Source organism: Triturus cristatus, chromosome 1_2, assembly GCF_964204655.1.
Source record: "Triturus cristatus chromosome 1_2, aTriCri1.1, whole genome shotgun sequence".
Classification (NCBI taxonomy): Eukaryota; Metazoa; Chordata; class Amphibia; order Caudata; family Salamandridae; genus Triturus; species Triturus cristatus.
In genome coordinates this window covers 210524302-210551564 of record NC_140580.1, presented here as the reverse complement: position 1 = coordinate 210551564, position 27263 = coordinate 210524302, and the positions used below count along the sequence as shown (strand labels likewise).

Sequence of the window (27263 nt, the reverse complement as noted above, 5' to 3'; positions counted from 1 at the left end):
CAGGAACACAATTATTGACAGTCCATTTAATCTTATTTCAGGTTGAATAATCAAACTATCACTCTTAACTGCATGACTAGAGGCAAATGTGACAGCGCCTTAAGAGTAATCAAAACGTGTGTAGATTGATAATGGTGCACATGCTCTAAATGTACTCTACATGTTCACCATCTCATATATGGATAGCATGGGGGAAGCTTTCATTAAAGAGAAGTCTACCCTATTCCTTTTTCCTTTCAATCAGTTTTTTGCCCTTCATCAACTTCAAGAAAACCTAGTAAAACATTTTAGAATGCATCCTCAATCACATTTTTGAGAATAGATATTCATCACAAAAGGCGGCCACAATACCTGCCATTTTGTGCATTTCACCCTACACCACTTCTTTACATTTTGATCCTCGCCCAACCCCCACAAAGCATATTCACTGGTGTCCTACATGTGATATCTAGGAATGCAAAGGAAACATGTTCCATTTGTTTCAGGGTGTATCCGTGCACCTACTGCCATCGCAATTGGAAGATTTGCCCTCTGCAATAGGTACAGGTAGAGAGAATCCTCTTTTTAGGAGTAAACCCTGCCATCAGTAATTTGGTCTGTAGGATCTATTCCTGCATATATGCCATTAACTACCCACCTCATTTCCGTATGGCATCATCTACAATCTTCCTGGGTTGTATACAACTACAGTTATCACTGTTAGTTTTTCCCAACAAATGTTTCATGCTCTATGGCTGGGTTTCTGGGATTATTGTAAAATACATATTGACCGTTCTCATACAGTCCCTGCTAATTTAATTACATAAAAACATCGTTGTTTTTTGTTTTTACATTTTAAACAAGAGGTCCATTTCTGTGTTGTCTACAGACTCCTGCTGCTTCAGACTTTTGATTTATAGTGCTGCACTTGGCAAATTTCAGAAGAGGTGATTATTTTATTAATGATGGGTATATGGATAAATGCTTGATTGTGTGGGTGGCCATAACTCATCATTCCCCAGACATATCTTTTGGTGCCCTGCTTAAGGGCACAATGTGGTGCGACAGTTCCATACAGGTAGCTTGGCTTCCAGTTGTAGGTGGGCTCACATAGCCATTATTAGATAAGGTGATGGTCACAGTAGCGAGAGTAGGGTGGAAGTTGTTTTTCTCTCAGTTTTAGTAGCTGTCTGCACCAGTGGTCAGGAGTCTTTTTCTCAAGATCCCAATCATGACAGGGGGCTTATAGCAAGGTCATCTTGGTGGGTAGTGCTACCACAAGGCCGCACCCTGGATGACTTCTTGTGGCTTTTGTTTATTTATTTAGGTGTTTTATTATGAGCAATTGCTATCTTACAATGTTTTCAGAGTGCTAAGTAAATACAGAAAATCAGGGGAAATCAGGGAAACAAAGATACACTGTTGCGTGGACTCGTTCTCAACCGCCAACACTCTTTATTGATGGTACCAGGGATAGTCTTTGGCAAAGGCTAACTAGAAATACTTGTTATTTTTATTTTCCTTTTGAATATGAGGTAGTTTGGTTTGGCTGAGTCTGGGTTACAGAGTTTTCCAGAGTTTTAGACCCAACACTGCCAAGAATCCAAGGACCACCGTCCCTGTTTCTAACAGCTAAAGGGGTGAAATGGGATCGGGTGTGAGGATGCTGAGTGAAGGTCCCTAGTAGCTATATGGCTTGGTGCCAAGTTTTGCACATATGAAGGCTTTTATTCATATAGGCCTCGTGAATGATGCGAAGAGAGGTGAGTTTAATCCTAGCAACCTTTGGAATACAATAAAACATTTTAACGGCCATCTAGTTGGATCAAGTTTACACGCTTTCATGCACATCTTGTTGGCTGGATTTTGGAGTCCTTGCAGTTTGCCAATCAAGTTCTTAGGCAGGCCTTTGTAAGTAATTTTACAGAAGTCTAAATGCCCCAAAATGCGACATCTTGTAATTTCTATATGATGTGAGGTTGTACGGGAGGAAGGATTTACGAACCAAAGGTAGCTGTATGTTGACCCCCTTTGTGATGATATTGATAAATGTGAGTTTTGAATGAAGGTTGATCCCCTGGTTTTTAGGTTTCCGTGTAGTGGGGGAAGGAGGTCCATACCTGGTCCGGCATTGGAACAGTAGACAGGCTGTATCTTGGCCACCTACAATTTCAATTTATGCCTAACTAGGGTTAGCGAGCAAGTACTGAAATAGGAGACATTGCCTGAGGCTGGCAAAAGTCGATGCTTATGCCAGGTTCAAAAGATGCCTGTAGTAACTAATGGGTCCCCTGTTTCTTGTTTCATAGAAATTCACAATATATGTAAACATATTTCTTAGTTTATACACCTTTCAACCAGGAAGTGTCTATAGTGCATACATTTTTTATTAAACACGCAATATGAAACCCATTCAGTCATTCATTCACAATCAATATTTCAGCTATTGAAAACAAAAGCCTTTTTAAAAGTAAAAATATGTTCATGCTAATGAACAAAATTTTAAATATTTTAAATCAATCGAAAGTGGAAATAAAGGAGGCCTTTGTCTGTGTAACTTAAAATCCAGTAAGCAAGCTGGTTACTTTCCAAATTGGTCGTAAATGCTGCATTTATACAATCTATTTACTCCAGTGTATATGTGAACTAAAGTGTCTGAATCGATGATATTCAAATAAATATTAGGCTTGGACTTCAGCACGGCAAGAAGCAAAGACCTACACATGTCTGTAACTAATAGGTTTCTGTACTGCACATATTTGCTTTAAAGTTAATTTCTCTCCTTTCTTTCTATTAGGGGGTTCCTGGGACTGCAGTTGCAGGGATTAAGGTGAGTCACGTTTTAAGGAAGAAATACTTGAACGTTATGAAAAGCTCTTGGGTAGTGAAAATAAGATTTGTTTTTTCCAATACTGATTTAGAAAGAATGATTTAGGAAAAAACATCCATTGTGAAAGATTCCACCTTTTTAGTTACTGTGCTAATTTTATTCATATCTTATATTTATGCATGTCTACACCCCAGCACCTAGCTGTTAGCTGAAATGAGGCTTGTCTCATATATTACCAGCAATTAAATGAGATGTTAGTGTTACAAGGAATATAACCTTGCCTTGGCAAACCGGACTACACATTTCTCTCATTTCGTAGTATACCGTTTGCAAACATTTCACTTTATCTGTGCCCTGATATACAGTCAAAATAAAGTCCACCATGTTTTCAGAGTCACCATCAATCCTGGCAATACAAATTGTGGTCCTTTAATTTTCCAAATGCTTGTATATTTGAAGATATGAAGCCCAGACAAAGATCTTCTGATTGCATGATACATTGCAATTTTAATAGCACATAATAATATTGAATGCAATACATTTTAACCCCTCCATTACAAACATGGCTATATTGGTGGGGAGTATTTTGGCCACTGGACAGTATAACCAGGACTGGCAGTGAAACCATCTCCCAATGATTATCTCTGAAAACGTATTGCTACTGGAGAAAGATGGTGGAACTACATGCCTGACTCACTTGTAAATACTAGATGGCAAAGGTGTAGGTCCTGTATCCCTAGAAGGCTTCACAAATTAATAAGTAAATAAAGGGAGTTCCTTTAGATTGGCTCAAAATAAACTTTTGTTGGCCCTATGAAGGGGCCTTCGTAGGAGTGAAAATATACCCAAAGTCCTTTTCGGATCTCAGTTCATAAATTAGATGAATCAATGAAATGGAAAACATTATTGAATTGGTGACCACCAGAAAAACACATATGCAATGTCCTCAGTGAATAACCAGAATGTAATCAATCAATCAAGTTTATTTCGGGGGAATCCTCCATAAAAACTGTGAACAAAGTAAAACATTATCACAATAAAAAGTACTATACAGTTCATATTAAATGCAACTGAAAATAAGTGTCAATAAATTCATTTGGGGAAGCATATAAGACAGTGAAAACATGCTATTTTCAATGTACAAAGGCTAAGGTTATGGCTGCGTTCAAGGAGCCTTCCAAGAGACTAGGCCTACGCAAGGACTGTTCATGTAGCAAAGACAATTGTTTCCAGTAGCGGCTCCTGGAGGGAGTGCTGCGGGAGGTGAGGTGGGGCAGAGGACGGGTAGGGTGGGGGGTAGTAAAGTCCAGATTAAGGCCGAACGGAGTTCAGTAACTAAATAAATAAATAAAACAAATTACATTGCGCGATCTGCAATGCCAAACCAGCGATGCAGCGCCCACTGTAATTTGTTTAATTATTTATTTGGTTACTGAACTCCGTTCGGCCTTAATCCGGACTTTACTACCCCCCACCCTGCCCCTCCTCCGCCCCTCCCCCGCCCCACCCCACCGCCCCGCAGTACTCCCTCCAGGAGCCTCTACTGATTGTTTCAGATGTGTCAGCCTACCTAAAGTGTCTAAGGCACATCAGTCTAAATAACGGTAAAATCCATTTTGCCCTAAGTAGTAAATGATGTGAGCAAAAAAATAGAAAGTGATCTACTGATTAATTTTCAGTACCGCAGGCAGGGCAATAATTATTATAAATGGTATTAGTAGTACATTTAGAGGTAAAAGACGGTAAAGGAAGAATGCCATATCTGAATTAAATGTACACATTTTTTGCTGCGAACAGTTGGATCCTATCCACATAGGACTCTTACATGGGTGAGTATTAGTGGGATAAAAATACTTTAGACAAACCCCCTGTGTCATTGTTCACCATTTTCATTCAGCTCACAAATGCCCAATAAGATTACTTCCCAATAGCTTTTGACGGCCTTATTATTTTCCTTCAACCAATATCGCCTGCAGGTATCTTAGATTGTGAGCAAGTTTGTCCACACTCCATATCCTAACCCAATATAATAAGGTTCTAAGATTTGCAATGTGGTCAACTCTATCAGCAGCCAAATCTAAATTTTACATAGCAATAGACATCTGGCTAGTGCATTGGTTTGGGAGTAAAGATGAATGACAATGAGACACGTGGCCTTCAGTGTAATTATTTTTATGTATGTCCTCATGGGCAACAATGTGCCACAACAATCTGGAGTCATTCCGTTTTTTTAGGTTCCAGCATCTTTAGCCAATTCTCATCTTCCCATGCTCTTTTGCTAGCTGTCAAAGTTGCTTTATAAAGTCCCCAAGCCGCAATTATCTAAGATCTCTTTGAGTCTTTCAGAGTTGTCATCAAATTAGTCTTTGTTAGTCTGCATTCCCATTGTTTGAAATAGGCAGCTTCTGGTAATCCTTGACACACAGATTTTTAATTAGTATAAAAAGGAGCTCCTGGACAGTTGGAACAGGAATGGATTCTAGTGGAGCATCCACATATGGCTCTACCACCCAAGAAAGGATGCAAGGTAAAGTCGTTTTATCTTCTACCAGTTTTGCCCAGTTAATGACCTGAGATTATTGCCTATCAAAGGTAACGGAGTGGAAAGAGATGGTGGCACAATGATAGAGAGCCCAAAGCCATGCCCTGCGAGGGTGACTGTAGAGCACTATAGTCGCTATTGCTGCAAGCAGTAATTTTTATGTCTAGCAGGAGGGGCCACAATCTTAGATCTAGAATTATCAAATTGATTTTACTTCTTCAAGAGCCCCTTTTAAAGGTATATTCTCCTCCAGGGTCTGATTGCATGCACCCATTGCATGCCCTCAAACCTCTGGATGTGGTAAGAATGAGATGATGCTGCTCTACTACAGGCCATTTCTTAATGCAAGAAGAGGTTAATTCAGGTATTCCCAATTCGTCATCCGCTGTTATTGTAATTATAGACAAAGTATCAAGGGGCTTGTATGTTGTATTACAGTCACCGGCTAAAATCACTAGAGAATTTATATCAAAAGTATCCATTAAAGAATACATCACACCAATAATTGCTGGCTCCCACCTATCTTGAACAGTACTATTATATAGATTTATCAAGTAGAGGGACTTTCATAGAACTAAGTAAGGCCCCCACTGAGAGTCAAACACAATGCCAGAATATTAGGGTAGCCAGAATCAAAGAGTTGAATATTGCAAATAAGCGAGGCCTTTACGCAAATTAACACACCCCAGGTAGCTCTGCCTCATCTCAAGGGAATAGCTGAATGAAACAAATGTCATCTTCTAACAATTCACACCAAATTGGGTCATTCAATTTCGTACTGATACCAGCTATATTTCAGGATAACATCCTCCCTACAGTGCTGTGACTTTGAACAAGGACGTAATTTATTCACATGGGAGAAGGAAATTTATTTGTACTTAACAATCCCCTGAGCCAGGTCTTAAGTGGCTTCTGCAGTCGCCCTTGGAGCTAATGATGTCTGGTGCTTTTTATCGGACAAACTTCAGTAGGGTAGAATATTGAGTTTGTATAAAAGTGCGGAAAGTGTTGTCGCAGCATTTGTCAATCCTGGAGTTGTATGCTGGAGACATGAACATCTCGGCTACCTCAAACCATAGGCGGCCGGCACAAATGCTCTGCCTGGAAATCCATACTAAGAATGTTATCTGGATAACAAGGTAATGTGTACTTGTAGCGAATCCCAGAGTTGGTAGGAGGAGTAGTACGCTGGTCTAAGGCGACCAATTAGCTCAGGGCTCACCACAGTGTGATATCCTAGCTCAGAAACAACGCCGTCAAGGATTACGAATCGGAAATTTACTGAATCCAGTGAATAGGCTTATTTCTTAGAGAATCAGTATCTTCCTTTGAATTAACATCCATTCTTGAATTTTGGTTAAAACCCAAATCCTCCTTTCGGGAAACGGTTATCAGTCTCCATTTTGATTGAAAATTTGTATTCATTCTATCAATCGTGCAATTTATCACAGTATGGGCTTGAGTAGCAGACAAAGATCCTCTTACTCCTCTGCTTCCTGCCAGATTGTTGGGGTTTCTAGGATTTGGAATGTAGAATATATCCCATTATCCTTTGTTAAACAATTATCTGAAAGTATTTTAAGAAGAATTGTACTTCCGGTGATATTCTGTGGCCCAGAGTGGCTGTAACCGTATCCACCTATTCCACGGCCTGCAGTCTGGTGGTTTAGGCATATTGGCATATTCTCACCATCTGTTATCTTTCAACTTGTTATAGCTGTTGGAGTGCCATTGTTCAGAACTATAATATTACAGACCTGGCTTAGAATCTTCTGTCTGTTCATCAAGCTTTCCCAGAGAGCTAAAATAATTGGCTTCAATTCTTTAATCTCCATGATCATATGCTCTCTCTCTTGTTTTCCAGGAAAGAGCTTTATCCATAATTAGAAAAAAAATAGGTTTGTGATGTGGTATCAGATTTTTTAAATGATTCCCTCTGCTTATCACTATTGTCAGATAAGACTTGACATTTATTTTGGCAGATCACTAGTGGCTCAATATGAGTACTAATACTTACGCCTTTCACACCGCCTGGGTTAGACTGATGCACTGTCATGTTGACCAAATTGGGCCCCGAAAACCTTGGGGGGAATTTTAGTCAAGGTTTTCAATTTAGCCACCTGGGAGGCAGTAGCGGAGTAACTCGGTAGAAGCTTTGTTACTCATTTCTTCCCTACAATTTTACTGGCCTTGTTGAGCATATCCTGTACCTCCTCTATAAGTTCATTGATTTCATTCAAAGTACTATTTTCGTCCACATGTTTTATGGACTTTTTCGAGTTGCTCGGTCCTGCAGAAATTATTGACAGCCTTATGTTTCCTAGTATTTAAAATAATAATTAACCATACAGAATATTATATCAATAAAAGCGATAACAATCGGTTTAAAAATCAACTTCTGTATCAGAAGAACATCAGGATCTAAATAATTCCTTCAGAATGAAGTGTGCTTGCAGTTTGGTGTCCATTCAGAAAACCAAAACAAAGGAGGGTGGCCCTGCCTTGCCTCTTCCTGATGATGACGGGTGTGGAAGGGACTGCCCATGTCCCGGGCTTGGCCCTGTCGCATCTCGTACAATGGTTGTTGTTATCGAACATTATAGCACACAGGTGACTTTTAAGGAGCCCGCCTGCTCCACCTCCTCCAAGCAGCACAAAGGATCTTGGAAGATGAAGTCCCACTCTGCCTGGAAGTGGCCAGCACAGGGGGTGTAGTTATGATGCTTTATAGCACACAGGTGCCGTTCAAGGAGCCTCCTCCACCACTACCTCCAAGCAGCATAAAGGATCCTGGGAGATGAACTCCCACTCTGTCTGTAAGCATCCCCTGTAATCAATTTAGCTAAAAAATCAAATCATCATAAATGCATTAAGGGCATATTGGTCAACAGTGCTGCCAAACATTGTAAGGGTGGCAGCACAGTGCTCACGTGAATAGGTTGTGTGGCAAACATCAGGTATCCGCTGAAAGTAATACAAACAAAATATAGAAATTTCGGATGAGTAACAACAGTCAGTCAAAACTGATGATGCATTTTGTTTTTGCTTAAAACCTTTAGAGGGCAGAGTAGTCACAAAATAGATATTTTGACTTCACTGAAATTATTGAGGGGGGGTCCTCATCCGGATGAGAGTCAAGACAATTGAAAAAGTAGCCCTCTGGATTCTACTTGTGATGAAGCCTGTCTATCTTGCATATGATACCAGTCTTTTTTTCAGTGGAATGCGATATTCACTGAAAATACAGAAGGCAATATCTGCAAAGGAGACTTTAAAGTTTGAGCAAGTACGTAAGGCAACAACCCGTATTTTTATAGAAAAAAACAAGAGGAAGAAAATATCACTGCTGGATGTGTGATGTTGGGATCACGTTAGTCATGATGAGAATGGACTCTCGCTTCCACGTCTATATTTTTATTAGACAATACACAAAGCCTGTCCACCTTTCTTTGACGATATTCACTTCTGGGACACTCATAAAAGAGAGCAAGCTTGGTAGCTGAAAAAGATAAAGAAAATGACTCAAAAGTTCAAAGCAAGAAAATCTTCAAATGTGCTATTCCTAAGTAGGAAAGTTAACTAAATCTGCTTTACATTCAGAGATCCTCGCGCCAAGAAGCAGGAGACTAACCTTCAACGCAGTGCACTGGAGGCCTGGAAGGAGAAAAACTCTTCATACAAGGAAATCTGAAACAGGATGTTACTAAAACACATGAACTATTTCGCTTTTTCCATACATCTGGGTCCTCTCCCTCGGTTCCAGCCTGTATCAATATGAACTTCAAAGAAGGGTTGGCATCTAAGACATGTCAGTGCTTCTTAAAATAGGTTAATTGGATACACCATTGTAATTTGGCACAACAAAGGACCCAGAAAGCCCGTTACTGCTGTCCATAAACACTTAGAGCATAGAATACAACCCGTATCCACAAAAGGAGAAGTTGATGGTATGATTGTAAATGGTGAATTTGGTAAATCAGTTGATGGTATGACCAGATGTAACCTAGGAAAATTGAGACAAGGCCATATTGTATTTTATCCACTCTCTCCATTCCCCTTGTCTGCTTGACAAATTGATTTTATAATAAGCAGGTTATCAAAGTTGCAAAAAACATAAGTCTGATGCATCTCTCGATTTGTTTCCTATTTAATAATTGTTTGATTGCTTGAATTGCCAGGGGGAGCCCGGGGAGCCAGGCAAAGCAGGGCTTCAAGGACAAAAGGTATTGTTTTCATTCATCATGTATTTCTAATAATATTTTTTATGATTCTAAATAATATGTATCAATTGATGAGTAAACAATGTCACTACCCTTTATTTTCAGGTAGCGGTTTTACTGCTATGATTCTGACGCATTAAACAGAGAGTGAACCAATGATATCGTTGGCTAGTAGCAATCCCCCACAAACGTTCTCTGTCACCATTCAAACGTTTGGTGCACTGGGTCGAACTCTGATTTGCGTAGCACAAAAGGACTCTCCTCCCATAACCCAGATTTAGCCATAAACTGGTGCTACTGATTAAAATCGGGATTACTAGCTTCGCACTAACTCTGAGGATCTTTATATTTCGCCTGGAGAAATTCCCTGGAGAGGGCAGGTGAAGTGTCCAGGTGAAATACATGTTTAAAATCAGGAATTACGAGGGAAAAGTGTCATCAGAATTATTGATTCCTTTGGTGTTTCTATGGCGTTAATTAGGATGCAATTTGAAATTTTTCCTCGTAACCCGCCCCTTGGAGTTTTATTGTTATACAGTTTTAATACATTTACAATGTTTTGCCAAAATTGGCATGTGCAATTTTTTAAAATCTACATGTATCATCATAAGCCTCAGGCATTTTTTTAGAATTTCCTAAATACAGGTACTGTTTTGCACAAGTGAGCAATGCTATTTTTTTATATGTGCACTGCAAATCGGGTAAAATAATAAACGCATAATTTTTTAAATAACTTAAAATAACTACAATTTTAATTTACAGGGACTACAGGTGTGGTCCAAACTCTTTTTCTCCACGCATTTAAAAAAATAAAGGACCAGTTGTGAATATTTTGGATTAGGTTCAGCAATTAACTATCATGGAAGGAGGCGATTAATATATATATCTTTTCTTTGAGAAAAATATTGCACAGAACAGGAGACAGATGCTGGTTGAAAGCTAACCGCCACTGTTGCTAATTAATAGGTTGGTGCAAAGAGAATCATCAGGCCAATATCATGTTATATGAAACACAAAAGCAGGCCAAAACTAAAACCGTAAATTGGAGGACGCACTCAGATGTTGCTTATGGTGATCTTGGCTGTAGATAGTGTGAGGTAAGGAAACAATTCAAGATTGTGCACATGTGTAGTGTAAAGTGCGTAGAGGTAGTTTGGGATGAGGCAGTGGGTGGTAGATTACTAAATTTGCACCTATAGGTTTCGCTTACATTGGCAGAGAGCATCAGTTCCACAGTGGGCTGTTGACTAGTATGAATGTCCAGCAAACTTTCATCCAGCACCAGGGCGAAAAACAACCAAAGCATGTGTTTTTGTGTAAAGGCACAACACGACAGACCTTTCAAAAAGGGGTATATGATCTGCCCATACACAGATGTACACATGGCCTCTCCTGAGTGCTTACTAGAAATATAAAAAAACGAACTTCAGGCCCAAGAGCAAGTAACTCCCGTCCGTAATAGCTCATAAACATTACCTAGCATGTGATTGTCAATAGCCTACAGTTTTTTTTCCATATTCTTTATTTTCATTTTCATACGCACCTGCTTTGATACAGTTTGGGCATCCATGGGTAAAGGGTACATTCAAAAAGTTATATTTAGCAGAATACCAGCGAGGTGGGAGCACTTCGAATTGCCATTTTAATTAGCCGTTACCACAACAAAGCACAGTGTCAACCTCTCAGGTCCATCCCAGTCATTCTTACCCATCCCCTTCCACACTTCCATGTGAGCTACAATCCTCCACAGAGTTGGTGTAAGCATCTGGGGCTATAGCTACACTCCTGAGCTCTCCTCTCCAATCCTCCAGATCATCAGCCAATTTGTCATCCCTCCTGTTCAGTTTCATGTGGGACTCTTCTGCGAAGGCCCGTTCCAGTACGTCTGGTCACCAAGAGTCCATTGTGGGGCAACGCTGTCCCCATCCACGTAATAGCCACCCTACGTCTAGCTAATATTAGGCAAGGTTCAAGAATTTACAAGACATTTTATGCTTTTTCGGTCTTGCAATGTGGCGTATAGCCTTAAGATTAAGGGTGTTGACAAAGAGAGAAAACTGGTCCAATGCAAGAGGCTCCGCTGCGCTGCCTTCCCCCTGGGTGCCTAAGACAGCACAGGGTTAAGGGTCTGAAGTCTGCATGCGGGCTGGACACAGTAAGAGACCTATCCAACCCAACATGCTCACCCTTAGTTTATCCCAAGCCTGCCAATCAGAGAGGCTATGCCCAACGCCCTGCCCAAAACACGTTTTATGTTTTTAACATTAACGTGATAAACATTACAGCATGTGGCAGCTCAGGGGGTCCAGTGGGGCCACGTTCCTATGCCCTTTAGGAGAAACCACCGCTTCTTGGACATCTATTGAAGCAATTGAGAAATAAATTGTTATTTCTTAAAATGTCAGGTAATGTGGGAGGCGTATTAAATCATTCAAAGTAGTTGGTGAGCTTCGCCGAGCACCGAGAAATCTTCAGTAAAGTTGTGAGAAACTGTATTATTATCAGTGATGAAAATAGTTCGGTTTTTACTCCGCTATGAAAATTTTGCTGTATTCATATATTACATAATTAAGTCAGAGTCATGTGCGCAATATGCTTACGTTGAATTATTTTTATTAATTAAATGCCTTTGACCCAGTTTCCGAACAATTTAATGGTTTTCAATTTTATTTTAGCAAAAGAGTGTGTAGTGTTCTTGTTTTATGTTTGAATATTGTCTATGTTGTGCAGCAATATAAAAAAATAAAATGAATGTAAAAAAATGATCATATAATGGTATTGTCCTACAGGGAGAAAAAGGAGAGACTGGAAATGCACTTGGTGGAGTTATAGGGGAGCCTGGCCCTCCTGGGCCTCCAGGATTCCCAGGACCAAAGGTACGTGTACGCCCCCTGAGGAACTTTTTCGGTAATGAAGGTAAAACTCCTCTATAGTTGTCTGTGCATACATTTAGTTGATAGATTCCAAATAGAGAGCATGTGACACTTTCAAACCATCACAAAGCATGATAAGGTGAAACCCATGAAGCAATTATTTTGATTCATAAAAATGGTTTTCAAGTATAATATTGCATGAAGACAGGAGTAAAACTTTTTGGAACTGATAAAATCGTCAGCTGCAGTGTCTATTCACAATCACCATATCAGAAGCGTAACTAGTTTAGTAACCGCTAATTCTGCTGTAAAGAAAACAAGGACTAACTAGACAGGTTTCTGAGTTACCACATATTCTGGGCATAGCGTATTATTATTTTGCTGGGTAAAATATGGCGTTAGTAATATGATGCCATAGGTTTCCTTATATTACGTTTTTTAAATGTGTTATCTCTACAGGGAGAAGTTGGTGACATTGGCCAGCCTGGAATAGCAGGACTGCAAGGGGAAAAGGTATTTTATATGACTAAGTAAAGACTGTAAACACTGCATTGAGATATGAAAGGATAGGGTGGAAATGTTGTTTTATCCAGCCCCGTCATTCGGATTACCTTGGACTCATGATCGGTCACCCACTCCTTTTGCTGCCACCTCCTTGATATCACCCATGTTTTCTTAGAAAGGAGAGCAACAGATGTGGAAGCCAATATAGCTCATAGAACAATGCATGCCAGTGTCTCATTCTGGGGGAGACCGCCACATACCCTGTCACTCACCTGCTCTTAGGCCTGTTTCTTTGACATCACACTCACTTCCCCTACATGAGGCCTGCCTTGAATGTGCTGCTGCCTGTAGTAGCTCGCCGTTTTGGCGCTTCTGAAATGTTCCAATTTATTCAAGACTTTGACTCTTTTATATATTATTCTAGCTCTTCCAGGTCTTATTTAGGAATGTCAGCCCTATTATTTTTGATAGTCACCATAGTGTTTCATTATTACACCACCTATTTGAGACTCACTCACTAATATATGCAAACCATCATGGTTTTCTAGTTATACAGATGGCTCTCAAACCCATGAAAAATATAAATCTCTCAAAGCTGTCCTACCATCTCAAAATATTCAGCAATAAATTAGAAACTTGGTAAAACAAAGAAATACATTTTACATATATATCATCTTCAAATAGGTAAAGAGCTGACGCAGAATTGTGGGGCTAAAAACATAGGGCCAGATGTACAACTGTTTTTTGCGGTCGCAAACGGGAAATTGGCCCATTTGCGACTGCTAACAAGGGTCCTGGCATGTACAAACGCTATTTTGCGAGTCAGTGACTCGCAAAATAGCTTTTGCGACTCTCGCTATTAGGAAGGGGCGACCCTTCCTAATAGTGAGTAACAATGGAATGTACCATTGTTTTGCGACTGCATTTGCGGCCACAAAACACTCACAGTTTACCACCTACTTCAAGTATGTGGTAAGCCACTCGCAAATGGGAAGGGGTCCCTCGGGGACCCCTTCCCCTTTGTGAATGGATACGAAAATATTTTTTAACAGCAGGCAGTGGTCCTAGGGACCACTGCCTGCCCTTAATAAATGAAACAGAAATGTTTAATTTTTCTTTTTTGAATGCATCCTGTTTTCCTTTTTTTTTAAACTGCTTTATTTAAAAAGCAGTCACAGAAATGGTGGTCTGCTCACCCCAGCAGGCCACCATCCCTGGGATTGCTAGCCCTTCCTAATGGGGTCGAAAATTGAACCTGCCTCATGGATATACATGAGACATGTAATTTGAGACCTCAATAGGAATCACAAACAGTGTCTGAGACACTGTTGTACATTCCAATTTGCGAGTCATAAATTGTGAGTCGTAAAACGACACAATTTGCAACTCGTAAATTCATAGGGTCGTACATCTGGCCCATAGTGATCTGTATCAGTTAATTTAGCATAGAACAAATATTTAAATCTGATAGGCAAAATCGTGCATATCAATGAGGCATGATCACAAAAAAACATACAAAAAGTGACTCACCAAGTGCATTTTGTTCAAATTCCCAACATGGGTATTATCATTTATCAAGCATGCATATTCCAAGTGTCAACTGTAATTAGTCTACCAAGTATCCTATTGAGTCAAAACGGATTACAAACCTAAAACAACCTTCTAGTCTCTGAGATATGTTCAGCAACTGTTTGGCTCTTTAGAACGTGTCTGTAAGGTCTGTTACCAAGAACAAATTATACTAATTGAACACTTAGGTATGAGCAGAGGCCCCTACATTTTATCTCAACGTACTATGTCATGTGAAGGCCCATTCTGTACTCAGCTGCATTGTATTTGTGAAAAACACCTTATCAGGTTCTTACCATCACCTGGACACTTAAATAAATATTGTAGTGATACAGTGGTGAAAAGTGCAAGCCCACCTTGTTTGTTGACATTTTATGTTAACCATCAGTGGTTAGTCCTTCCAGCCTAAGTTGCAGATAATGTAGTCGAATGTAAAGTCTGGCCTTTTTGGATTATAGTGTGTTCCCTGATGTTAATCTCACAATGTCTTTGTGCAAATATAATCCTATTTCTAACGACTCTAGAAAAGCTTTTTTGTATAACTCTATATACATATGTATTGCTGCAGGGAGAGCCCGGAGTGCTTGGAGAACAGGGGCCAGCTGGACCCAGGGTAAGTTTCTGATGAGAACATTCAGAATATATTTAAAGCCATTCAAATCAATTACTTGAATAGAATCAAAAACATACCGACTCTTATTTATAGCAAGAAGAACAGATGATAGACGGAATGCTGAAAATCAAACATTCACCTCCAGACACAGATCTGGGTTTGATCCATCTTTTTTTGCTCTCCATGCCACCCCAGTTTGGACCCAGCCATAAGCAAATCAGTCTTGACTCTGCTCCCTATGGGAACAATACAGCCCAAACTGCCTGGCCAGGTCCTCCCTGGACCGGAAATTAGCATCCTGGGACTGGTTTCTGGGGATCACCCCTCATCAGCCAGGCTAGCATAAATCCAGTGGCACAGTGAGCACGGGACCCATGTCTGGACACACCCTTCCCACTTAGGGCGACAAAAGCAAAAAGAACAGATGATGGACGGAATGCTGAACAAATCAAACATTTACCCCAGCTTGTTTCCGGTCCAGGGAGGCATAGTGAGCAGAAAAACGATGGATTAAACCCAGATCTGTGACTGGGGGGAATGTTTGATTTGTTCAGAAGCCTGTCCATCATTTGTTCTTTTGGACTGTTCTTTATGGACATTAAAAGAGAAAAAGAAAACATGCATGCAATATCACATTATGAGTTCCTTTTCGAGTTTTCCAAGTTGTTGGTGGGAACTTCGCACCAGAAGTTCACTTGCAAAATTAGGAATTACCAAGGCATATCATCAATTCTGGGTCTGTTTTCTCTAATAATTACTAATTGTTTTCCTGACTTTCACATTGAAATTTCAGTTGCTTTCAGCTTGGTGAAACGTACTAGTACAGAACTTAATTCATGGACCTTGTAACTCCTACTGGGCCAGTAACTCTGGGGCCCAACAGCAATTAAAGGGCAACTCATAACGGAAGCCCAAAATTGGTTGTGTGATCTAAAGCAAGCCTTTATTCAGATTATTGTCAAGTTAACTGTTTTTAAACCTGTAAGCAAAACATCATAATAATAAAATTTGCTATATTTAAATCCTCAAAGTCACACATCTGGTCATCTGTGAAAGCCGGTCATCTGTGAAAGTCGGTCATCTGCTCCCGTTGGGTGACTTTTGTTTTCTTAAAAGCATTGTGAGAAATATTGTTCCATGTTGAAGAACCTTTCTCCTACAGTTTCACTAACAGAGCTGTTCTCTGTTGATTTCCACCCAAGAAAAGGCACTTAATTTTGCTTCTCAGAGGCACACATGTTCATGCCTATTTAGTGTGAGAAACTATCTGCATGAGGTATGCTAGCACGGAAAAACCTACATATTGTGTTTGTGTTTATCTACTTTGAAAGGGGGGGTGGATCACCACAAAAACACCTTGGATCTCACCCTCAACTTTAAACTGGGAAATTCTGCAATTCCTCCCTACGAATAGATTTTCTGAATTTGTTAAGTGTAGCTACATATGCAAAAGTCCACCAATCTTAATCCATGAATCAGGACGTGGAATTTACATTCAGAAAGTGTTTTTACACACTCAAGTTCAACTTCATTGTGCAAAATTTGTGAAACATTGTGAACTGAGCTACTGTGCCGGTCTTTTACACATCTAATACTAAATCAGTTATTTAGGAATATCTTAGAAGTGGCAACTCAATTTTGTTTTAACTTCATGGCTGTGACACTTCTTTTGAAATCTGTCATATTGTGCAGGGATCCAAAGGTGAGCCAGGGAAGCCGCCAGAGCAGATGGAATATAATGGTAACATCAACGAGGCACTACAGGTAAGAACTCTCTACCTATTCTTAGAAACTTCGAAGTATAGGTAGATTTTAGTGGCACCTTTCTGTCATGATCTCCTTTTAGGTCTCGCCTGAGCCAGCGCATACGCTGCTCTGGTGCGACATTTAGTAAGTGGGCTTTTCAAAGTCCTACCACATGCTTCTGCTGGCCTCAAGCTTGCGGTTACGCGCACGGGCACGCGCGCAGCTGCCATCTGGCTTTCCTCGCTCCACCCCTCCCCCACCACAGAGCGCGTCTCGCGGCCATGCGTCTTGTTTTCCCTTTCCCTCTGCAACGCTTTTTTGCTCCTGTCACTTAAACAGATTCCGTCTCCACCCTCCAGGTCTAAACCGGGCAGTCTCCTCCCATCACTGGCATTTTCACATTCTTCTCGAGTCTTGCTGTGCAGGCCCCCGTTTTATTGCGAGGATGGTTTGTTTTCCCACTCCTCCTGCAATATCACTCCCAGCGGTGTTTGCTTTTCTGGGTACTGGCCATTAATATGCGTTTGCATACACCACAATAACGTGGGACATCCAGTGTAACACACCATGAAATGTTCCAAATAAACATGCACCGAACAAGTGACTGAAATCCCCTTGGGTTGCTGTTGCAGTTTCAGACCACCCCTCGACTGAAAATGAGCCTTTCTTTTCTATTTTGGAGTGAGCAGCTGTTGATCGTTCATTTCCACTGATTATGCCCGGGTGGAGGGAGAGAGTAGGGGGTGTGGCAGGTGGACTGGCGTTGCTTGAAAACATTGCCTGTCTGAGGGTTGGCTCTGATGAGCCTTTGTATCCTGTAATAACATTGTGGCGCCTTGTTTGCCCAAGTCCTCGAGCACTGCAGACACATCGCCTTAATTTAGCAGAGCCACGAAGTCCTTTATTGTCCTGAAAACATTGCCTGTCTGAGGGTTGGCTCTGATCAGCCTTTGTATCCTGCAATAACATTGCGGCACCTTGTTTGCCCAAGTCCTCGAGCACTGCAGATACATCGCCTTAATTTAGCAGAGCCATGAAGTCCTTTATTGTCCAGGGGGCAGGTTGGCACGAGGTCAAGAGTGGAAGGGCGCGAGGTGCTGGTTCCTCGAATAGCTGGCAGGTTATTTGATTTTCAGCAGTTACTTGTGTGACGAACAGTTAGTTCACCCTGTCACCTTAGCAAGTAAACTACGAACACGTAACACTGTGGGAAGATGAGGCGCCTTAGACCCCAAAAGTGACATGCCATCTCCTAAACGACTTGTTCACTGCTTCGCGTTGCAACCTAAATACATACTGTTTCTCACACGTCAAAGCGACAAAACGTGAACGAGCCTGTCTCATTCTGCAAGAAAGGTGACATTTTATTGTGATGCAATACGCCCCCAGTATTTACATATATATATATATATTCACTTTTTGACCACTTTGTTTGAAATAATTGTAGTCAAGCATCGATTTTGATAATTGGAAGGCGTTTTTCAAAATTTCATTGTTATACATCATGTAATTTTGGGAAAACATACACAAACATTGGACAGCGAGCAACAGGTTTTGGCCAGGAATTCTCGCGCAGGATAAACCATCCCTCAAGAGTAAAGTTTCTTTTAATTTGACTGTGCACAATAGTATTATGATGGTGTTTTTAAATGAAGTTGTTTAATTAAGTTGAATCAAGAGAACACGTGCAGTTCAGTGCCTTTTTGAGTGAATTATGCAGTGTCCCTTGTCCTAGATTCATTGATTAGTATGTGTTGATTGAATCCATATGTTCATATTTTAATACCCTTTTCTAAAACATTAATGACCTAGTTCTGCAGTAATTGTGTACTATGCCCTTTCACCTCTGGGTTTGTAAGGCACTCTCAATTCTCATTTTATATTTGCTGTGAAAGCATCATAATGCACCAAGATGTAGGCCTCTATACATTGATTCAGGGGCATCACATTTCCCTACCACGGGAAGGATATCAACTGGTTATCACTCTTCATACATGTATGTATCATTCTAAGTGGGCTGATATGCTTGCCTAATACATGCGCACACTTCTGCAGGGTGCAATTTATCATTTTTGGTTTGTAAGGTTTGGCATTTCTTTGACCTTGGGTGTTTATTTCTGATTAGTTTGTTTGCTTTCATTGGCCTAGGACCCCCACAATCAGTTGCAAAAGTTGTAGTGTCCAATATTCCTCTTAGGTGCATCTGCCTTTAAGGGATTGTATGCTTGTGATGGGTGCATTCAAACATGAAATTTGGGTATGAATCTATTCTATAGTATTCAAATAAAAACGAGGAGCTCAAACAGGCAAACAAATAACAGGTGGCAAAATTGCATCCATTTCTGTATTCAGAATGATTCACATATACTTACTTTTTGCTTACGTTTTTATGTGTCCATGGAACTTGAGAGTCATGTCTTGGCTTTTGCCCAATTTCTTTGGCTACAGTGAGCCTATTCTCTACATAAAGGCACATTCTCGATGCTCATTTGGCTTTTCCTCCTTCACGGTGGCCCATATTTACGTGCATGGAGCTTGATATGGTGAATTTTAATTCTTCCTTCTTTATGGCCCATAATTAACGCGTATTGATTTCACTTCCTCACTCATTGGTGGACCTACTTATTGTGAAGCGATTTCTACATGCAGTGATTCTCACATGGCGCTTCTTGTAGAATCCACTATCCCTCTACCTCTACCTCTATACCTCTCTCTCTCTCTACCGCTCTCTCTCTACTGCTCTCTCTCTCTACCCCTCTCTCTCTACCGCTCTGTCTCTCTACCCCTCTCTCTCTCTACCCCTCTCTCTCTCTACCCTACATCTCTCTCGACCCTACCTCTCTCTCTACACTACCTCTCACTCCACCTCTCTCCCCACCTCTCTCTCCACCTCTCTCTCCACCTCTCTCTCTACCTCTCTCTCTCCACCTCTCTCCACCTCTCTCCACCTCTCTCTACACCCTTCTCTCTACACCCCTCTCTCCACACCCCTCTCTCTACACCCCTCTCTCTACCCACCTCTCTCTACCCACCTCTCTCTACACCCCTCTCTCTACACCCCTCTCTCCACACCCCTCTCTCCACACCCCTCCCTCTTAACCCCTCTCTATACACCCCTCTCTCTACACCCCTCTCTCTACCCACCTCTCTCTACCCACCTCTCTCTCTCTCTACACACCTCTCTCTCTTTCTCTACACACCTCTCTCTCTCTCTACCTCTAAGTGGCAGCCGGAGCCTGATAGCACTGCTTGTCCTTAAAAAAAAAACAACAACAAAAAACAAGCATTGGCATAGCCAATAGATCTCACCTTTGGGGCCTTATAAGTGTTTAACCATGCAACAGTTAATGTTGTTGCACCAAGTGCTGCATAACTAAATACTTATAAGGTCCCAAAAGCGAGACCTATTGGCTATGCCAATGCTTGTTAAGTAAAGGAACTCTATAATCTACTATTCATACATGCCTTCACACATATTATGGTCTTGAACAATACATCATTATATGCTATATAAATAGGATACTTTGTCATTTGAGCAATGTTCAGTCAAGCTTTGCATACGGTTTAGGTTTGCAAACACTGTGTTAACTATTAGTCTTATATAATGAATATTCCTATAGTTTACTCAAGAATATACTACTTCATGAAATTTGGCATGGGCTGTCACCTAAAATCTGTGTCAAGATTTATAGATATATTAAAGAAAAACACTGACAAATCGCCCATTTGAAACCATGCACATTTTCCTCTGATAATTGTAATTATTCTTGGTATTTTCTGCAGAAAAATATTGGATTGCGTACTTTCTTTAGTAACAAAACTCAAATATGTATTATTCTGCGCATGGTACTTTAGTTTGCGAAAGTGACTGTTTATGAAAACATTCAAGCGTGATAGTACTGTTTTTTAGGGCTCGCCTACTAGACAGCGCACAAACTTTCTGTTGCACGCCCACCCATTGCTTACCACTGGTTGCCTTCATTGTCATTGTCATTGTCACACTAATTTGTCTGCGTCTTATTCAATAGAGTGTGTGGGCTTTCCTTCTTCTTCTTGTGTTTGCCCTTCCCCTCAAGCATGGGTACATTAAGGTGACCTTACACTGCTCGTTGTTCAGGCCCTACTCTTTTCATTTTGTTTAAAGCATTCCGCAAAAGTGCATGTGTGCTTCTCATTCTCTCTTCGCGTTGCTCTCTATCGCCTATGTGCTTCTCCCCGTCCTCATGCGTGATGTAGTCACCCTGATGTGCTCCCCTACCTACATTGCTATTTTACCCATGTACTTCTCCCCCAGCGCTGTCGTTCTCTCTCTTGCTCCTTTGCTGTCTCCCTGCCCTCCGCACTACACATTGCTCTCCCTCTCACCAATTTGCTCCCCTGCTTCCTCCATGTTCCATCCTTTCCATCCTTTCCCCGACTCTTTTGTGTTGTTCCCAGCCCTGAGTGTTGATTAAGCCCCCTCTGCCCCCTCTTGTTGCTTCCATCCCGCCTATCTGTGTTGCTTATCCCCATTCGCTTTGACCCCTGTGTTGCTTCTCCCCATTCGCTTTGACCCCTGTGTTGCTTCGGCTCCCCTCCCCCATGTTGCTTACTGCCCATCTGCTTTCCAAAAGAAGCTACTGCATTTTTTTTTAATGTATTTGCAGATCCGAGTTGGATTGGCATATACAAAGAAAGAAAATGGCTGTGTCAATTTGTAGGGGCACGCAAGAATGGTGCACACGCCTACAAAATGACGCAATATGCTCTTTTTTGTTATTTAACCTTGTTGCACAGCATTGGGTATGGTGTAGCATTAGGTATGGTGTGCCGGATGGCTAAATCTTATTGACAAAGCCAATAGGTCCCAAAGGCTAGACATATTGCATTGCTATGGCTTGTTTAACTAGGTAGTGTGCAGGGAGGACATTATGTGGCATACATTTGATCAATGAAGAAAAATAGAGATAATAGCCTTCTTTTCACTTAGACTAGTCTGATACTGGATCATTACTTCTATTATCTAATCAACTATTTTTTTGTGGTGTGGGCCAATGCACTTAACTCAGATGTGATCACATTTTAATTTTCCCGATATAAAGTTCAGTGTGCTAGGAAGTGTGCTGTAGGACCTGTTCTTGCTCCTGTGCCCTCATTGCGCAGGTCATCCTGCTAAGGAGAGGGGATTTCCTATCAGGCATTGTACAACAAATAACAGTACTAAACATGTTTTCTTCAAGTGAAGTAGCTGAAACTGACTAGTTAAATAAGTGGGGAATTAATTAAAACTAAAAAGCTAACAATTTGCTTGTTATCTTCATTTCTTTTAGGAAATCCGAACATTGGCCCTTATGGTAAGTTGCACTGTTTTCAATGTGCAAATGAAAACATAGACTAAGATTCTCAAGCTTTTTGATCAACAAAATTTACCTTTGTTGCTAAAAAACATTTGTAAGAGTAAATTCACAATCCTTAATCTCAGTACTATGATTGGTAAAATTGTATCCTCAGAAGGGGATATTCTTCCTATGTGGGGTAATTTCCACAGAAGCAAAAGGGGTTGGCTTTATTGACTTTCCTTACTGGGTCCCGCCTTAATCAATTAGCAATATTCCTGACCTTTGTAATTGCTGGAGAGTTAGAACATTATTATTTGTCTTTTTTGATTGTTATTCAATAATACATTTCTTTCTTTCAGGGGCCACCTGGGCTACCAGGACCTTCTGGGGCATCTGGCCTCCCTGGAGCACCTGGACAGAAGGTAAATATGTGTACATTAAAATAACCCAGTTTCGGATTATATATCATACATTTTGATCATTAATAGAGAATGAGCAATTAGATCCAAATGTGCCACTTGAAAAAGTGTGGAAAGTGTCACAGATATGACTCCTCAAGAAGAGCCCTAGCTAGATTGAGGTAGGTGGGTGACTATAGAACACATCCGATTTGGGGTATTTAAAATTATTATAACCTGAAAGCAGCAACTAATCACTAGCAGACCAACCAATCTAGTGGACAGTCACAGTCACCTTTGTTTCATGAGGGACTCCTTGTGTGGCATTTCCGAGACAATGATGAAACAGATCTGTTGGGTGCAAGCAGACATTTTGCCATGGATCCCGACTGATGTAATATGATAAAAAGCTCTCTATAGGTTCATACAGGTTAATGTAGGTTCATTGTTGCTTCCTAGGTTTCAAAACCAAAAAATGCCTCAGGGAGGTGATATGGGAGAACAGAAAATGTAGTTGAATGCATTATATGGCCTAGAGTTCTCCTTTAATTTGTAAAATAATCAATAATTTTAACCAGGGAAATTGCATCTCTGCCTTCCTTAATAAAATATTCTTCATACATACATTTAAGTTAGATCTCCTTCAGTTCTATTGTAGTACCAGGTTTCAGGCACACATAATGGGCTCTTTATAAGAGTATTTATATCCTGAGCAGTGTTCAGTCTAAAATACTTTCCTGTTAAATGGTTATCTGGCATAATTTGAATGAAGCATGCAGGCACATTATCTAGTGATTGATATAAAATCCTTTTCTTTCTGCATGAAATTAATATGCTGTTTCGTGCAAGGGTAAATATATGTCTGCATGTGCAACAGACCACACAAACAATAACTTAGAGGTTCATTACGAAAGTCCGCCCGCCACCGCAACGGCAAACGAGACCGCCCGCAAGAGGTGCGGCGGTCCCGCCATGGCGGTCGCATCCCACATTATTAACATTACGGCGGGCGGTGCTGTAAGCAGCACCCGCCGCAATGTCAATAATGCATGTTGTGCATTGGCATGCACAATGTGACAGACACCACGCGGTACCTGCCATCTTGTCCATGCCAATGTTGGGGAGCACCACCCCCCCACCCCCCTGGGGGCCCGCAACGGGCCCCCGAAGTGAAATCCGCATGCCTTTCCATGGCGGAATCTCCGCCATGGAAAGGCATTGTAAATGCCACATACTAATATGGATGGAGGTGTCTGCAAGGCAACGCCACCACAAGGGTCTTTTCCGCCCGGTCGGGAATCTGACCAGTGGAAAAACGGCGCACGTTCTTTTTGTCCGCCACGGTGCCTCTCGCCATTCTAATATGACAGGGGGTGATACGGGGCCATCTGGCGGGCAGATGGCTACCGCCAGGCTGGCGGTGGCAATCCGCTCGCCATCCTAATAGGGACTTAAGTGTGTAAACGAAGACCCTGCACTGGCAAAAGAAGGCATTTGCATTGCTTTTCCTAACTTAGCACTAGGGAATTTAAGCCATGAATGATGGGGAACATAAATAAAACAATTGACAATACTTAAAAACGGACTTAAAATGAGCAATTATGGATTTTAACATCTGATGTTAATAATTTCATCCGACAGGGAGACATTGGTTTGCCTGGTGTGCCTGGTCATGATGGTGAAAAGGTGAGACAACTCATATTTATTACTCTGTTGTTTGATTTTGGATTGCTGCAAATACTGGCTGGCAAATCAGAAGGGGTTACAGTAGCAATATCTTAATATAATGCAGAGTTTCTGCTTATTCCTACAACCTTATACTTGGTTATCAGAAAGCCACAAGGTGAGGTACTTATTGTAAGACTATTTTTGTTAACATTCTATATATTTGTATTAAATATAGACCAGAAGTTAGTTTATACTAAGGCAGAACTCTTTGGTGCCAAGGACATCATTTTATAATAGGGTTGCCTGGGTCAGTTACATTTATTTATTAAAGTACCCACTTTAAAGACGTTAAGACATACAAATGCGCAACAGCTATTACATTCCACTACATATGAATTATTCATATTGTGATGGAGTTATTGCTCATATGACAATATTACACAGCAGCTAATGATCCATGGTGGTTATTTGAAGGAGCAAGCACCAAGCAGCAAGGTAACATCTCACTGATAAAAAAAAAAAAACTATCAAGTTTTATGACCAGTTGTCCTTTAAAAACATATCCCATTGAAAGGTGTTTAACATTCATCTATAACCCACCAAATTGACTTATAAATTACAAAAGATTTACATTATCCTTTGTTTTTCTTTTGTACCAATGCTCATTTCATGTCCCCCACAACCTCTACTGCTATTCCTATGCATTGTATATTTATCGTTTTCTGATTTTAGGGTCCACGAGGCAAGTCAGGAGAGGCTGGACCTCCTGGTCCACAAGGACCCTCTGGAGAAGATGGTCTTCCTGGTGTCAAGGGTGACACTGGACTTATGGGTTTTCCAGGACCGAAGGGAGATAAAGGAGCAGCTGGACAGAGCGGATCTCCAGTAAGCAACGAGAAGCTGATTTGCTTTCATGTTATACCATACATATCCCTACTTGGATACCATTGCAAATACTGATGAAATGAATAATGCATGTTTTGTGCTGTAATATATTAAAAAGGTCTCTATAGGTTCTAACAGGTTAATTCATTTGTCATCTGAAATAATATTCCATGCATTAGAATAAAAGACAGCCATCATTTTGAGACTTTTGCATTATATCCTCACAGTTTTGTTACAAATAAAATCTCTCCCTATTTTAAGGCACCTTAATGTAGATCCAAAAATGAAAGTTTGGGTTTTAGTATTAAATGGATTTTTATTAGCAGAATTCTTAGCATGAAATTACATTACAGCATTGCCTACAACCCAGCGGGCTGGAAATCGCACATTCAGACCCGGAGGGCAGGACAGTGTGATAAAGGCTCACCCAGTCGGGTAATTAACACAGCATGTCGCCTACAACCCAGGCAGGGCCGGCCGCATTTGTAAAAAGAGATAACTGGCAGGCCTAAATCCACAAGTGGGTAGTAGCAAAGTCCAATGTGCTGCGGGGTTTGCGAGCAGCAGCAAGTCGAAAGCCTAAAACAGACAACTAATTGCTAATGGGTCTGCTTTTGAAACAAGGAACAAAAGAACATCAAGAAAAACCAACACCCACCCTCCACCCCCACCCCACCTCTCTACAGTGAGCAAGAAACAAAAGAAAAGAGAATCCAGCCTATAGATACTATTAGATGCGATAATCCACAATGCCATAAAGGGTCAGGGGGCCCATTGGAAGGAGATAGTTGGGACAGGACAGTTTCCAGAATTAAGTGGATAGAATGGAAATAAAAGGGGCTCAAATCTTGGCATAATCTGAGTTATTCCCAAGGGTAGCCATTGACAGCCTCTCCATGCCTAAAAGATACCACAATTGATGCAGCTATAGTGTATGCTCCAGGATCCTGTCTGATTTCCACCCAGCTAGAAGCACTCGCTGTGCGGCATTCAGCGCTAATGCCATCTGTCTCCCTCTGGTAGAGCGCAAGGGGAAGGTCAGCGCGTTGGGCAACCCCAAGAGTGTGTAAGCAGGAAGCCTGGGAAAGGTGGTGTCGAAGGCCCTATCAATGTCATCAAGTATTCTCTCCCGATGGCTCGTGAGCTTTGGGCAGTTCCACAGCAAGTGAAGGAGGGTACTAGGTCTACCGCAGCCGCGCCAGCAGAGGCCATCACATTGGGAGTTCCACTTGGCTAGGCGGGCCAGGGTGTGGTACCAATAGGATACAATTTTAAATGCAGTTTCAGCGTGACCCATGGAGTACGCCGTGTGGTTGGACCTATAGAAGACATCGTCCCACTCCTTGTCTGATAGTGTGCGTCCCAGCTCTGCCTCCCAGCATCTCTGACCTGCTGCCGTGCAAGCCTTCTTGACGCCCTGAGTGAGGAACAAGTTTATTTCGGAGATAAGTTTGTGGTCATCTTTTTTGTAGAAGAGCCACTTCTCGAATTGCAGCATCTGTCTAATAGTCAAGGATCGTGTTGTGGCACCGGACACCCAATGTATCATTTGTGTATGTAGAAAGAGATCTGAGCCAGTAAGGCGGTAGTCCTCTTGGAGTTCTTTGAAGGGGATGTGACCCTGTATGTCCAACAGATGTCCCAGGCGTTTACACCCGCCCTTCAGCCAGCGCAAACCGACCCTTCTATCCATCCCAGGTGGGAAGTCAGGGTTTAAGAAGATCAGGGTCATCGGTGAGGGGAAAGTGGTAAGGTTAGCCCTCGTGGAAACCTTATCCCAAGCGAGCAGAGTGGGGCGGGTAACCAGCAAGGAATATAGCCCCTAGGCGCGAGCGGACCTAGGCAGCCATGCCTCCCTCCAGATATGGTGGCCCATCACCGTCTGGTCCATAAAGACCCAGTACTTCTCCATAATAGGACGATTCCATTCCCTGAGGTACCGCAGCAGCGAGGCTTGAAAATAGTGTGTGATGTTGGGCAGAGCGAGAAGTCTTCTGCAGCCGGGGAGAGATCGTGCCCCAAACAAAACGTTCAATCTCTGTTTGTATGTGTTGGAGAGAGTGCGATCAGGCCTGTAAGGGAAGCGTTTGAAAAAGATATAAGGTCCGGGTAGTACAT

The 27263-nt window shown here is 41.4% G+C and overlaps 1 protein-coding gene across 3 annotated transcripts in view; it reads left to right on the top strand.

The window, feature by feature from the left end:
- The window catches only part of COL13A1 (collagen type XIII alpha 1 chain), a 583842-nt gene that overhangs the window by 395862 nt on the left and 160717 nt on the right, over positions 1 to 27263 (top strand). For all 3 annotated transcript variants that reach the window (XM_085603477.1, XM_085603475.1, XM_085603476.1), the window contains 10 exons: positions 2777 to 2809; positions 9530 to 9574; positions 12361 to 12447; positions 12904 to 12957; positions 15086 to 15130; positions 16823 to 16894; positions 22186 to 22209; positions 22554 to 22616; positions 24234 to 24278; positions 24993 to 25145. In XM_085603477.1, coding sequence (XP_085459603.1) covers positions 2777 to 2809; positions 9530 to 9574; positions 12361 to 12447; positions 12904 to 12957; positions 15086 to 15130; positions 16823 to 16894; positions 22186 to 22209; positions 22554 to 22616; positions 24234 to 24278; positions 24993 to 25145 — 621 coding nt within the window. The remainder of the gene's footprint in view (positions 1 to 2776; positions 2810 to 9529; positions 9575 to 12360; positions 12448 to 12903; positions 12958 to 15085; positions 15131 to 16822; positions 16895 to 22185; positions 22210 to 22553; positions 22617 to 24233; positions 24279 to 24992; positions 25146 to 27263) is intronic.